The sequence below is a fragment of the Clavelina lepadiformis genome, chromosome 4, assembly GCF_947623445.1.
Source record: "Clavelina lepadiformis chromosome 4, kaClaLepa1.1, whole genome shotgun sequence".
Taxonomy (NCBI): domain Eukaryota; kingdom Metazoa; phylum Chordata; class Ascidiacea; order Aplousobranchia; family Clavelinidae; genus Clavelina; species Clavelina lepadiformis.
Window position 1 is genome coordinate 5,839,021 of NC_135243.1, and position 14,415 is coordinate 5,853,435.

The window sequence follows — 14,415 nt, forward strand, 5'->3', positions numbered from 1 at the left end:
AATGCTTCTTTGTGGCTTTTAGAATGCAAACAAAAGCATTGTGTTGTCTGACATATGCAAATAAAATTTTATTAGGTAGCCTGTCTATCTGTAATTATATCTCGATAATTTTAGAAGTGAACCTGCTTCATAAGTAATATTAAACTGTGCTTTGTTCAACGCAGATAAGTTATAAGCTGCAATACTCAAGAGAGCCTTTTATTACTCAGAACAGGAAGTATATTATGGCTGCTTGTATTTATCTACCGGTTGTAAAATTTAATTTGAAATGCATGCTACTAAAAAGCTCTTTTTATCGACAATAACGTCGACGTTAGAGAAGCTGGCTTAACCTTGCGTTTAACCAACCTAGCCACTCACAACTACTTTGAAGAACAGAAAAACAAAATGGCGGGCATCGGGTTTCAAAACGATCCTTTTGCCGAAAAACAAGCGTCCCCTGACGGCGAAGCGGTGACAAAAAGTTAAGACGGTATTTAGACTTACCTGTGTGTTGCCGTTAGAGATCGCTTCTAGTACAATTCCATCGACTGTCATTCGGGCAGCGCCGTAATTTTTGGCCAGAAATACTGCCGTGTTAGTTTTGCCTGTGTTATGACAACAATAAGTCATGTTAATTGTGAAACCAAAGAAGTTTCGTGACAAAAAAGATACGACAAAAAAAAGTTTACTCCTATTCGGAAAGACAAAGAAGAAAAATGACTACAAAATATAAAGCAACTTGCAAGCTTACACAAGCATTATGCAGAAGATATTAAAACAAAGATATCTGGGAAAGTTCTATAATATAAAACATAAAACACTAAAATACTTTTCCGGGGTAACACAATGAAAAGGATATACCTGACATAGGTGGTCCATGTACAATTACAGCGATCCCTCTTCTATTACGCGCAGCTCTGCCTTCGTGGGTTAAGTCTATCCCCAAATGACGAGCGATTGCCGCGGAAACCGGGGTAATTTCGAGGTCCCCTACCCCTATTACACTTTCAGCTGTTGAATGAAAGACAGTGGTTCAGAAATCCTTTATGAAACTAAAGAGTTATTATGTAGAGATTCAAAATGGTTATAATTATCACTTCGGAAAGTTTTTAGTTTAATTTCGCCCCCCTCATGAAATTGAGTACACTTTTACCTTGGTCCTCATCCATTTTAAGGTCTCCGTTGGAGTCGCTTAGTTTATTTTTTCCGGATTCTGGCGATGCTGTACCATCCTGAAAAAACATGATACAAGTGAGTTTATACGCTGGAAATTTTAAGTATTTCACAGCAAAAAAAGTAAAACTGGAAAAATAAATAAAGGGGGAAAAATAAGTTACTCATCTTATTACGTTTGATTGCCAACGTTTGACAAAGAGTTTTTATTACATGACAATACCTGTCCGGCGTCGTCTTGCATTGTTACTGTTACGTCATCATGAGGTAGGTCATTGCTCGAAGGTTCGTTTTCGGGGTCCATGTCATCGGTTTCAGTTGCATCCTCGCCTAAAAGTACGTCATACGTTGCCAGGGAAATGCAACGTGGTCAGTCAGTGCCAAACTTATTAGTATTAGTAACACATAATTAATATGGAATACTAACAACATACGATAAATTAACAATGTTACTTATAATCAACTAACCAGAAAAGCGTCTAACTAACCACTATGTAGGTTTAATAAAGGTGTTCTGGCTAACCTTCTGTTTTAGTGGCTTCCGTATCCGCTTTTTGTTTTGCGGCGTCCGCTTTTTCCTCAAATTCCTGAAAAAACTGGAGGAGCTCCGGAGGCATGTCTTCCCCGGCGATCCTCGGAGGTAAGAGAAGATTCCCGTGTTCGTCGTATCCTTTCATCATCCGCAAGATCTGGGAAGAATGAAGTGCCGGTAGATGCAAGAGAAAGTATTTTCCGACGCGTTCCGACTACTACAGACTTGGCGCGGGCAAAATCTATCTTATTAGTGCATGAAGCAAGATTAACACGTTTTAAAAGCAGATTAGCTTTAAAATAAAAACTCAGAGCGGAAACAACAGAGCTTACCTTTTCCTCTTTCAAGAACTGCTTGTCGAAATTCAGGGAGTAAAATTCAACAGCAAGGGGAGTGGGATTTCGCACAGTAACATCTACTTCGTCACCAGGACCGTGAGGTAGGATTGGTCCAAACTCGACCAAGTTTGGTTCAAATTCGAGCCTTGCTTCTTGACCCTCCCCTCTCACCGAGATTGAGACTCTCGATGTTCCTTGCATGATGTGGATCATCATTCGTTGTGAATATAAGCGCTGTATGAAAATGTATGCGGTCAGTGAGTTGCGCTTGTACCAGAAGCAGGTATAATAATATGTTTTTCGCAGATTTAACTGTTGGTATTTTTGATGTTTGATATTAAACAGCAAAAAAATGTTTTCAAAGTTAATTTTATTGGCTTACAAAAGTCTTTCGAGTGAAACAGATACGGAAAAACCCTAGATGGTAGATACACGTGATATATTTATTATTTCGGCGATATACTCTCAAGATAGTCGAATTCACAGAGCAAAAAAAGTTTTAATCTTACAGCTTCAGTTGGCATGAATTTAATTTGAACATTCATCCTCTGTCCAGGAGCGAGGAAGCCTTGGGCGGGCATCATCTCAAAGTGGTTCGGTTTCGGTTTATTTTCACGGCGAATTTTGCGACGTAAATGCATTGGAATGTGTTTGTCCACCTGCGTCAAGATATCGCGTTAATTTAAAACTAAAGTCGAAATTAAATCAAAAATAAAAGATTTCCAGGTGTTTAAATCGATGACAAAATATATATAGGCCTAGTCAAGACCGTTATTATTAGATTAGAGCGTTTACCCAACATTTTTTTAAACACACTGAAACAAACAAACAAACAAACAAACAAACGCATCCTCAAAACTTTACGAACCGAAACTTTGTTACTGTCCGGGTTGATTGACGTCCATTCGCAACGGACGTGCTGTTCGTTGTGCAGCTGGACAGTGACCACCTTGCACTGTCCACATTGGACCGATTCGAAGTCCACCACGTCAGAGCTGACTGACAATTCGGGAACGGCAACGTGGGCACGCAGACGGACACACAACTGAGGTCCGTTGACGATCTGCGCGTAAGAACACGGTTAAATGTGTTTTTCCTAAAGATTAACACCAGCTGGTCATCTCAAGTAGCCCAAAGATTTAATAATAGTTAATGTTAATGATTAAGTTAATTATTAATTATTAATTAATTATCGAGGTTAATGATTTTGGTTATGGTTATGGTTATCTACATAAAGGCTTTTAAAAATATAAAAAAGTTTGAACAATCTTAATGAAATGAGGGTTTACTGAAGTTAGATTTATTACTTTTCAGTATAACGCTTCGTAATACTGCACCCAATTTTATTTTAATCTTTACTTATAATCATATTCACAGGTCAATCACCCAATACTGTTACAAGAATGATGATATGTAATAATGATAATATTCAACTGGTAAGTCAATAAATCTTACATTGATAGGTATCATGGCTTCTACCGGTCCAACCCAGAGATTTACTCCTCTTGGATCGAAAGTGATCTTAAAATCTACGGTTTCATGATCAGGATGTCCTGGAAGTTGCTTGACTCGATCAAGTTCGACGTTAAACCCTTTAAAAACGACAAACGTTAAGCGGGAACTTTATCTGCAAATAGCCGTGATGAGAGTTCAACTTTCCGGCGAAAATAGTAACATGTACCCGATGTTGCCATTTTGTTTTTTTGCCAGCTCAAAAAAGGTGGCACTTTTGACTGAAAAGTTATAAGTTATAAAGCCCAGCCTACAGTAACGGTGAGCCTTTGACCTGTTTCAACTGAAACTTTATGTCAAACAACGTCAAAAAAAATTACAAAAATGATAAAAAAGGTTCTTTCCGCTATATGCAAAATCCTTTTGTTGAACCTTCAATAAGGTTGAAAAAGTGAGCAAACAATAGGCGGGGCAAGATGTTTGAAGTCGTTCCGAATTTTTATAAAAGTTCCAGTTCAACAAGAAACTATTGGTTTGAGCAATACATCATGATCAATCTCAACTTACAGCGATGAGTCGAAAGGAACGCTTTGTGAAATAATCATCTTGCAAACATACTACACGTGAATCCCCGTAACCCACACGGTCAAATCGTCTTCAAAATACGAAAGTAAAAAATCACCATTTATACCAACCTGTGTTGTGAAGACCGGATCTATCGGCGGAAAAGGAAACCGGAGAATGCGACGTATTGGTCGCCCTGACGATGTGTGACCTCACGTTGCCAAGGACAACGTACCCAAAGTCGAGCACGTAGTCAGTGAGTCGAACCCTGAAAAACAACGGTGCGCTTTGTAAATATTAAAGAGAAGGAAGCACTGCCATGTACCAAAAGATCACGGAACGCAACTAAATCTAGATTGGCGTGACGTAACTTATAAATGCGTCATTTAGTGGTAATAACACTTCGTCCGAAATGACGCCAGAGGGCGCATTATGACCAACGTTATTGTAATAACGTGACCGTGACACGACACTTATCCTAGAAACGGTAGATCGACTACCTTGGAAATTTCCTCTTCTTCTTCGCCTTGTCTTTAGCCGAAGGGTCCGGAGCAATCCCGATACCGGAGAAGAAGTGCTGATTCTCCGATGCAAAGTCTCGCAGGAGGAGACGTTCCACTTCCATCTGGATCTCCAGATCCGATGGAAGATCCTGTCAAGATATAATAGGATAAGGATTGACTGAAAACCTTTACAAATCATGTATTTAGTGAATTGATTAATAATTCTAAAATGTAAGGTAATTGCATCCGATCCTTATTTCCATTACTCAGTCAGTGGAGTTTAGTGATAAAGAAAAAAATGGTTCCAGTTGAGCAAGCAGCAGAAATGGCAGCAATAGTTGCCAAGACCCAGCTCGGTTTGAAATCGCCACAACGTCCCACAACGGCAAGCAGTGTTACCAACCTCAGTTAAATGAAATTGACTCTCGTCCTCTTCTTTTCGTTTTTGCGGTGTGGAAACCCCGCTATGTTCGTGTTTGACGGTTTCGTGTTCCAAGTTCTCTTTGGCCTCTTTGAGCAGTGATGCGTAATGCTCGTCGTGCTCAGTGAAGCGTGGAAGGTCAAGCGATAACCTTGGGAAAACCCCTTCACCGAGAACACTGATAATGGTCGGTTCAAAATGCGCAATTTGGATCTAAAGCAAAAATGTAACACTTGTGTAAGATCTAACAAAAAATGCAATATTTTAAGGAAGTAAAAGGAGTGATTTTCAAATTATAATAGCTTGAAATTTCCCATTGTAAAGAACCATTGCCAAATATCTGACTAGCGTTGCATCTTATTTATAAGTAACATTAAGATGTACGCCTATTTATGCCACAAAAGACTGATATGAAATAAAGTTGACTGACTTACCAACCTGACTCGGTCATTAAAACTAAAATCCAGACTAAATAAAGTCACAATTCATTTGCATTAATCATGTAAGACTTACCTCAAATGATTTATGAAACTTTTCAGGAACACCAGGTAGGTAGTGAACACGCAAAACAACTTCTTCAAAAGCTGGGACGTACCCGGAGTTTGGTTTTAACGTGGGAATCCCCGGGGTTGGATCTTTTTCGCCCAACCCGGTCATTCCGGTAAAATTAAATCCGACTCGTCCGGTGTTCCGTAGAATTAACTCACCGCCCGCCGCTTGATCAAACATCTGGCGACAATTAGAAATGAGTATTATCATAACAGGCATTGGTTATCGTTTTGGTTATCATAATTAGTTATCATTTTGGTTATCATAATTGGTTATCGTGAGTCCCAATATACTGGACCATTATGCAGTTACAGTTATAAATAAAGTTTTGGCGTGTTTTTTTGGGCCAAAGAACAGCGGGTCGAACCTATTTAACTAACATAACTGATCATAAAGGCTATTGAACACTGGACATTAATTTTAATAGAGCGAATTTATTAAGTCGAAGTTGTCCACTTTACCTGCTTCCCGAAGTCGACGATCGCTTTGTCGAACTTGTATTCAATCAAAGAAGCTTCTCCTTGAAGTTTAACTTCGTACTTGGGGCCACCCTGTACCTCGCATATGGCTCTAAAAGAAAGAGTTTAACCGAGGATAGATTATACCAATTTCATCTGAATTTCTCATTGTCTGTAACCGTCACATATATAGATCTGTACGGAATTGCTTGTATGCTTCGAATTAACTGCGTATGATATTTTACGATTCAATCAAAAACTTGCACAGCAATTTAAGCTCAAACTAACCTGGCGTTACAGCTGACGTCAGCATGGCCATAGTAGGTGAAAGTGACGCGCTGCGTTTCACCCGGCTCAAGGGTGCCATACAGCGGCAATATATCGAAAACCTGTGTAAAAGAAATATGCGAATTAATGAATTAGTTAGTCAAGAAAATCAGATGCAAATAACAACGTCGTCTTAAACCCGAAAAGATGATTATCAGTTTTATTAGTAAAAAATGAAGTTTGTACTTCATCAAAAATATAAAACGGGTTAAACTAAGTTACTAGTTGACGGCAACCAAATACGATCTGCGTGAATACAGCGTGTGCGTTTTCATGATTAATCTGCCAATACAAAGTCGCTTCACTAGAATGTTAGTGATAAAGCCACAGTTTATGGCAATGCGCTCTTCACGACCAAGTCCAGTCATCTTCTACCTCTTCCACTCCGTTAGGAACGTGACTGGCTCCAGGTTCCAACCAGGGCAGAAGAGGAAGTTCGTTGATCCTGGTGTTGACCGGATGTGACGGTTGATGTCGGGATGACAACCGGCTCAAAGAGCGCGTTCTTTCTTCCTCAATCACTCTTTCAACGATCTCGCCATGCTGGGTCATGTCTTCTTTGCTCCATTCCACGCTCAGCCCAAGATCAGTGGTTTCATCCTGGAAAAATTTTCTTAAACCATTGAATTTTCAAGTAGTTTGTAAAAACTTTGGTTAAACCGATTAACTTGAAATTTAGCCAAAAGAATGGTTTATTTTAAGAGAAACTTTTTACAGTAATAGCCCATCCTCAAAATTAAATTAGCTTCTTTCTTTTTTGGGTGTTTTAATGACAAAGTTCCAGCACAAAAGGGTTCATTATGACGTAATACTCACATGGTCGCTGGTTACTTGATCGGTACTTCCATCCGCTTTCGTTTCGTTTTCCTCCTCCGAGTCTTTCTCTTTATTCTCTTGATTACTCTCGGAGGCGTTTACTTCCTTATTCTCTTCTATTCTCTCGTCAGGAGCTTGCTCTGGATGAGAACTTGTAATCTCGACAGCGGATTGCTTCTCCTTGGCTTCTTCTTGTATTGTGGCGTCAGAAAGTTGAGGTGCGTTGTCATGGAGATTGACTTTAGCAATGGGTTCATCGGGAAGAACTGGTTCAGGCTCCGGAGGCAAAATCTCACCGATGTATCTGATAAAGGAGGAATGATCATCTTATAATTGAAGTGAAATATAAAGAGTTCGATATTTTCAGAATCAGAAAAAGCAAAGTTCCGAAATGAAACCCTCCGATGAAGTTCTCACAGTAGTTTGCCCAGTATACAACTGATAATAATTTTACATTATGAATCTAGATTAAAAGAACCAACACAAAAACAATCACTTGAGATACTTTTACATTTTGGTCGGCCAATGTTCAGTCCAAACCTACATTCAAGTAGGCCTACGTTTAGTTTACATTTGGTTTTACCTACATTCAAGTAGGTCTTCATTTAGTAGTCTACCTTATATTTTGTTCGCCTTCCACGACCAAGAAAGACCACCGGTACGATACAGGCAGAGGACTGGTGTTGGTGATATCAAGGAATCTTGCCACCTCTGTATCGTTCAAGATGCAGCCAAAGTCTATGTCGTTGCGATTGAAATCGAGATTGGGAAAATTTACCTGAAAATATCAGTGAGAAAAGAATTGTCGAAAAAACGTTTTTTACCTTAAATGATTATTTCCAAACGGTGTTTAACAGAAACGTCACTTAGACTTTCGTCAAAAACTACAAATTACTTATTTTATAATGATGACGTATAGCTAATAACTATGCTAAAATCAACGGTTTATTGATTTAACGATAACTTAAACAACTTAAATGAAGAAAAGTAATCTTTACAATCTGGATAAAAACTCCACAATGACAATGGCTGACAACTACCTCTCCTCTGAGCTTGATAAAGTCCGAATGCGGATGTTCCCTGTATGTGATGATGACCTCACCCTCCGCGACCCTTGACACGAGGTCATCCTTGAAGGCGGGGTCAAATCGCACGGTCATCTCAAGGTCCTGCCCCATGGCCAAGTTCACTTCAAGTACGGATTGTGGACTCCCGTAGAAGTCGAGGAGCTAAAGAGAAGTTAGAAAGTTGCACTTGAGCAACTTAAGGCACTCTACTGAAGTCAGTGGCTATATACGAGCCACTTCAAAATATATTTGCATAGGATAAAATTTCGTTGAAGAAAGTTAAATTAAATCATGTTCGGAATAGAAAGACAAGAAAAGACAACTTAGTCAAAAGTATTGTTTAACTGACTAAAAAAAATCCAAATTTATGGTGAAATTTTAAGCTACCTGGAAAGGATAGCTAACTCTCAAAATACACGTCAGAGGAAGTGACGAAACGTTACGTATGGCAAAAGTGCGGTTTTGCGGCGTCAAAGCCGTGACGTCATCGGGACGTTTGTCAACGCGGAAGTCGATCCGCTCTTTGGAAAGTTCTAGAACAGGTGAAATGAAGTCGGCGCGTACAGTAGCGCGCATTATGCGTTCCTTGCCGTTCGCTTTGCCAATGATGGCGTGACACAGCAAGGTCTCTGTCACTTGTTTTGGCCTGGAAATGAAAAAAAAAAGTTAATTTTGGACAAACTAAAAACGAATGTTTATATTTATGTAAGAAACTCGAAACTTTATAAACGTTTTACTTTTGTAAAATAGATTTCCTTTTGTGGTTTTTCCGTACAAAAGCTAAGCTTTTTATCATCGTATCTATGTTGATACAATCGGCCTAAAAAAGTAACAAAACTAACGTGTCACAAATTCCTTCCAATGTCACCCAAGCACTTTGACCAGATTCCAGAGCAAGCCGGGACGGTTGTAATCTGAAAACAGGTTCAGGGGACGCCGGTGGAGCTGCCAAGTTCTGTTTAATTGAAAGAAAAAACGTACAGATATTTAACACGTGAAGAATATCTAGTTGTAATCACTCTACAGACCAAGCCATAACGTAAATACCACATATCAATTTACAAAACTGCAACCAGGGTAAACAGCTAATAAATATACAAGGTTTCACCGTAGATATTACTCAAAAATAGGTAAAATCATACTCGATATTTCATGTCTTTTGGGTTGAAATTTATCGTATCCCGTCGCGCTTTCGGTTTGGCAAAGCCATCTGACGTCCATGTCAATGACTGATGACGCCTGCCCCGGTTGATCAGTTTAAATCGTCGAACAAACTTTGATTTAGCGAAGTGGGGTCCAAGGCTGATAGCCGGGGCCAGCGGGGGCTCAATGACGATCGTGGTACCGTAACCATATGCTTGTACCGGTATGGTAGTTAAGGGGCCTTTCACTACGCTCACTGTAAGTTTATCTTGAAATCTGCAAAAAAAAAATTAAATTTGGTAGGGAGCAGAAATTTAAAGTTGGTTAGTAAAGTGTTAACCTTGTTAGTTATTTTGCTAAAGTTCATCATTTTTTGTTTCGCAATTTTGGGTGATTTCACCGTTTAACACACTATAAATGACCAAATAAAACTTGGTCAAAAACTCACAATAAAATAGCAATAAGAAAACATACCGCAAAGCTATTAACAAATTCTGTCACAGTTACCCTGTTGGTGCAGATCAGATTCTTAAGTTTAGATATATATGCAGAGACTAATCTATTGTCGCTGACCTTATACAGTCATCCAGAACTGCGGTGACTGTGACATGCATCACTGATTCTGGAGGGATTGTTCCTTGCTCTGGATCCAACTTCCAAATCGAATCCGGTCTCATCTGTCGAAATGAGTACTTTATCCTCACAAGCAAATGTTAAGAGATGTACATAAACTAATGTCTCATTATAATACATTAATATCTAATAAATTATTATTTACCCAATCCCAATAACCAGTATTATTTTTGTTTAAGTTTATTAAATCATATCTGAGCGCTACTGCACAGACAAACAGCTTGCATAATATTTGCTTTTGCTAAATAACTGGGTTTTTAACTAACATGGCTCTGTATTATGCTATTGTTGTTTTCAAAAATTATACTTCCAATGGTGCCCAATATTTTTGCCGATAGCAAACTCCTACATACATACCATCTGTGCGATGAAGTCTGCCGGTATAAGAGATTCATTTGAAAGTTCCACAGTTTTGACGTTGGGCACCAACACCTCAACTTGACCCCAGTTCAAGCTCTCCGGGGTGATGTGTACTACTGGACCTTCTCCAATGCAATTTAGCAGAAGAGACTGAAATGCAATATGTCGAGCATAAAGTGTTGTTCATTATTTATTTTAATTGACAGAAAAATGATTTAACTGCAACGAAAAAAAAAATGAAATGAAGAATTGTTTTTTGGTAATTGTAATTTTATACAAAAATATAAATGCTTATCGTTAATTTGTGTATGCATAAACACAGACAATTAGATATAGATATTCTGATGCAATGTTGTGTATTATATCTAGAACCATGAGATATTACTGGTCAAATTCGTTATTGTTAAAAGCACTATCAGTAAAGATGTTTATTGTACATTGAATGCAATTTATAGCAGGTAACATGCACTTTCTTCGGAAAACACATCCCAAATATTGCGTACCACAGTTACTTTCTATACACTACCAGTAATTATAAGCAATGTTCCCTCTAAGCTGCGCGCGTGCGCAAATGCGCACTGCTGACACGGTCTCCGCGCACAGAAAATCTGTGCTGCACACAAGAAAAAAATCCAACCTGAATTGAAAATAGAATAAACGCATAATAATGGCCACAGTGCGCACGTGGAACGTTTGATGTTGCTCACAGTGGTCCAAGGGACCGCTCAGGGAGTTAATGTGTTTGCTCAGACTCGTGAAAAATTAGAGGGAACATTGATTATAAGATATGCCACAAAGCTGCTACATAACCTCATATTTAAACACATAAATACCAGTGGTTGATCCGGGGAACCAAATATGGTAAAATATGCTGTCGTCTCCTGCTCATCAAGCTCGAGAACCTGGATCAAGATCGGCACCTCCACCATGGAGTGGGGCTCTATTAATCCTTTCGGTGCTGAACTCCCAAACATGATGGCGGTCAAGTCCTCACGAACCTGGAAGTTTTATCAACTTAAGTCAATTTGAAGTTTTACGATTTTCAAAATTAAAACAGCTGAATAATATTCCCATACCAGTACGCACCATGACTAGGAATAAAAGCACCGGTAACTTAGCTTATTTATTCTTTTCACGCAAGTGAGCCAGTCTAGTACATGTACATTTTAATAACCAGAAAAGCTGTTTTTTCTAAACTACCTGAGGTTGTAAGTCATATTTTGCAGGAAGGTCTGAATCATTTGCAAGTTTGGCTTTCAGCTGATAAGAGTGATTGATAAAGCAACGGCCAAAATGCAGTTGTGGCATCATAACCTGATGGTAAATATGGAAAATAATAAAAAGTTTACGCCACTTTCAATTGTATTGTTTAACAATCCATGCACGCACTGACATATAAATTCATGTAGCTGCAATAAACAGCTTCAATACTCCATATATGTATTTGTATATCACTTTGTTACATATTCGTTACCTGAATACTAGGCACAACAGTCTTGGCTGTGATGGGCAAGGTCAAGATATTCTTTCCTACACCTTTTACATCCACTACTAGAGAGCAGTCATAACGCTTCAGAGTGTTGGAGCACAAAGTAACGTGAATTTTGGCTTCACTTTGAGGCCTTATGATGCCCTGCAGAAATGAACATACAAAATGTTAGAAGTTTGTGATATAAAGTCGCTTGAAGCTGTAGGAGAAACGTCAAAACAAAATGTAAACTTGATGCCACTTGCCACCATTACAGAATTCTGTCTAAAATTATCTACAGAACAATTTTACGAGTGTTGCTTTATTACTTGAGCGGGTGTTATGTCAAATTCTTGGGGAGATTTGATGGCTTTTAACCCTATTGTGCTCAATAGACCATCGCTGAGGTCACTCATGCTAGATATACTCGGTTCTCCTTTACCATCATCTAGAAAAGGAAAAGTTCACGGTCAACATGCTGTTTTAAACGACTTTAAAATTAATTATATTTTGCATGAGTTAATGGACAGCTCAATCGTATGGGTTTATTTATCACATATATAACTCATTCTCAAACCAAACTGAAGTTGTTAAATTGCAAAGTCATTTCAAGCAAATGTAAACAGGCATCATTGTATATAAATGACAGTGAAAACTTCACCAACGCAACCACGTATTAATCAGATGTTTCTCAAGCAATGTCTTAAGCATTCATTACATATGTTAACAGGGAGCGGGGCAATAAGTTTTCACTTCATGTTAAAGCAAACACTAACCAGGAATTCTAAGTATAAACGTCATGGGTACAAGTGAAGTATTGATTAGTGTGCATATCTTGGTGTGATTGAATCCGTACGAGACAGTGCCGAATCGAAGTCGGGGAACATCAAAATGAAACGTCGGTCCGATAACATTTGCTCTGAAAACAAAGAACTTCAGTTTATATTTTGTAAAACTTAGGTGGCAGGGTTTATAAAAACTTCTATGAAGTTAATGATGATCAAGATGGTGTGGTGAAAATAGTTTCGTTTACCTCCGACATATTTTATTACAAAACTACTTTCAGATAGATTTAAATTAATATTCAAAGTTACGTACACAATGATTACAGTGGAACTATTTTCAAACGTACTTCACAGTTAGCTTAAGCGGTTCAGGAGTACCGTCAACACTAAAGTAAAAATCTTGGCTGAAACTGCCCAGACACTCAGAGCGAAATGTGATTTCTATTGCTTGATGTCCATCAGGAAGAACGATGCCTTCGACTGGGTCAAATTGAAACTCATGAAACCTCGACTTGGTGTCAGTTACTGGCACCAGATTGAAAATGGCATCAATGTCACCTTTGTTGACCAGAATGACCTGGAAGTGAATCAAAACTGAGTCAAACAAAGTCAAACAAAGTCTGTAAACCTACAAAGTCATTAAATTTAAAGCTAAAGTGAACATTTTACCACTTTCACAAAAATCGCAGTTGCCCAAAACCCTAGGCCCATTATATTTAGAAATCATGTGGATAAATTATTATAGGTATGTGTAAACAGAGAGTTGTGACATGCAGAATATTATTGGAAATATAAACGTAGTACAGTACCTCATAATTGTGGGTGGAACTTGCAAATACGTTTCCAATATCCAGTGAGTCAAAAGAAAAGACAAGTTTTGGTCCCAATCCATCTCCGCGAATCTTTAAAGGAAGCCGACTTTCACGTCCAGTAATATCACAGAAGACCGTCTGTTGGTAGGATCTTGCCACAGTTGGTTTGAAAACAATAGTGATTTCTGCCGTTGAGTTTGGCCAGATATCTCCTTCCTGAAGAAAATAATGTCTTTTTGGTAAAAACATTAAAAATGAACTTTGTAACATTTGAAAGCAAACTTAACTAAAAGCTTTAATTATATTTTGTTTATTAACTTTAGTATTCTGAATAGCAGTTAACTTCACGCAACTGTTAAGCCTGAAGACAAAGACCAAATATGGAGCACAAATGGGAAGACATTACATACATTGTTATTCATAGGAAGCTGTACATGCATGATCTACTCACCAATGGATAGAGATTGAAGGTTTCATCATTGAAAAGTATAGGATCGTTAACAATAAGATTTCTCCTGTTCTTGAAAGTCCTCGTCAAGATGGACAGTCTGTCTCGTAACGTTGGATCTAAAGCGCACTCGCTCAAGAATCTTTCCTTCTCCTGTTCTTCCTCCTCATTTACTTCCGCACAGAAACTAAGCAAACACAGAAATGAAAGATGATTTTGCTGAAATCGCAAGCTCCACCCAATAAAAGTGGTTAAACATTAACAGGGAAGGACACTGGTATTAAATTCCTTAGCTACGTGACTCAGAATTAAACATATTTTTCTCGTATTGAGAGCTCATATCCAACAACAGGTTATCTAGTTAGTAAATGTTTAACTCGGGTTAAAAATTAAGCCATGTTGTTTAATGCATCGCTGGTTATGACGCAAAACCTTTCTATATCAGCAATGCAACAATGATGATATGGTAGTTGATGAACTGAGTGACAGTTCATTTGAGTGACACATTGGTAAGTACTGTTCAAACTACAGGAATGGGTTAGGGTTAATTATGTCACTCAAACGAATAATTTATGTCATAATTA

At 38.4% G+C, this 14,415-nt stretch overlaps 1 protein-coding gene across 3 annotated transcripts in view; it reads right to left on the reverse strand.

Moving 5' to 3' along the window:
* LOC143451437 (hydrocephalus-inducing protein homolog) overlaps positions 1–14,415 on the reverse strand; it is a 52,345-nt gene that overhangs the window by 35,318 nt on the left and 2,612 nt on the right. For all 3 annotated transcript variants that reach the window (XM_076951979.1, XM_076951978.1, XM_076951977.1), the window contains exons 8-39: positions 13,835–14,018; positions 13,381–13,599; positions 12,919–13,148; positions 12,563–12,705; positions 12,116–12,234; positions 11,793–11,951; positions 11,519–11,632; positions 11,152–11,316; positions 10,316–10,468; positions 9,899–10,002; positions 9,325–9,601; positions 9,025–9,137; positions 8,570–8,828; positions 8,156–8,344; positions 7,733–7,893; positions 7,116–7,419; positions 6,675–6,899; positions 6,261–6,361; positions 5,976–6,084; positions 5,479–5,694; positions 4,948–5,178; positions 4,542–4,693; positions 4,173–4,309; positions 3,481–3,617; positions 2,894–3,088; positions 2,535–2,684; positions 2,020–2,259; positions 1,679–1,844; positions 1,379–1,485; positions 1,136–1,214; positions 844–993; positions 487–587 (exon numbers count right to left, since the gene is read on the reverse strand). In XM_076951979.1, coding sequence (XP_076808094.1) covers positions 487–587; positions 844–993; positions 1,136–1,214; positions 1,379–1,485; positions 1,679–1,844; positions 2,020–2,259; positions 2,535–2,684; positions 2,894–3,088; positions 3,481–3,617; positions 4,173–4,309; positions 4,542–4,693; positions 4,948–5,178; positions 5,479–5,694; positions 5,976–6,084; positions 6,261–6,361; positions 6,675–6,899; positions 7,116–7,419; positions 7,733–7,893; positions 8,156–8,344; positions 8,570–8,828; positions 9,025–9,137; positions 9,325–9,601; positions 9,899–10,002; positions 10,316–10,468; positions 11,152–11,316; positions 11,519–11,632; positions 11,793–11,951; positions 12,116–12,234; positions 12,563–12,705; positions 12,919–13,148; positions 13,381–13,599; positions 13,835–14,018 — 5,389 coding nt within the window. The remainder of the gene's footprint in view (positions 1–486; positions 588–843; positions 994–1,135; positions 1,215–1,378; positions 1,486–1,678; positions 1,845–2,019; positions 2,260–2,534; positions 2,685–2,893; positions 3,089–3,480; positions 3,618–4,172; positions 4,310–4,541; positions 4,694–4,947; positions 5,179–5,478; positions 5,695–5,975; positions 6,085–6,260; positions 6,362–6,674; positions 6,900–7,115; positions 7,420–7,732; positions 7,894–8,155; positions 8,345–8,569; positions 8,829–9,024; positions 9,138–9,324; positions 9,602–9,898; positions 10,003–10,315; positions 10,469–11,151; positions 11,317–11,518; positions 11,633–11,792; positions 11,952–12,115; positions 12,235–12,562; positions 12,706–12,918; positions 13,149–13,380; positions 13,600–13,834; positions 14,019–14,415) is intronic.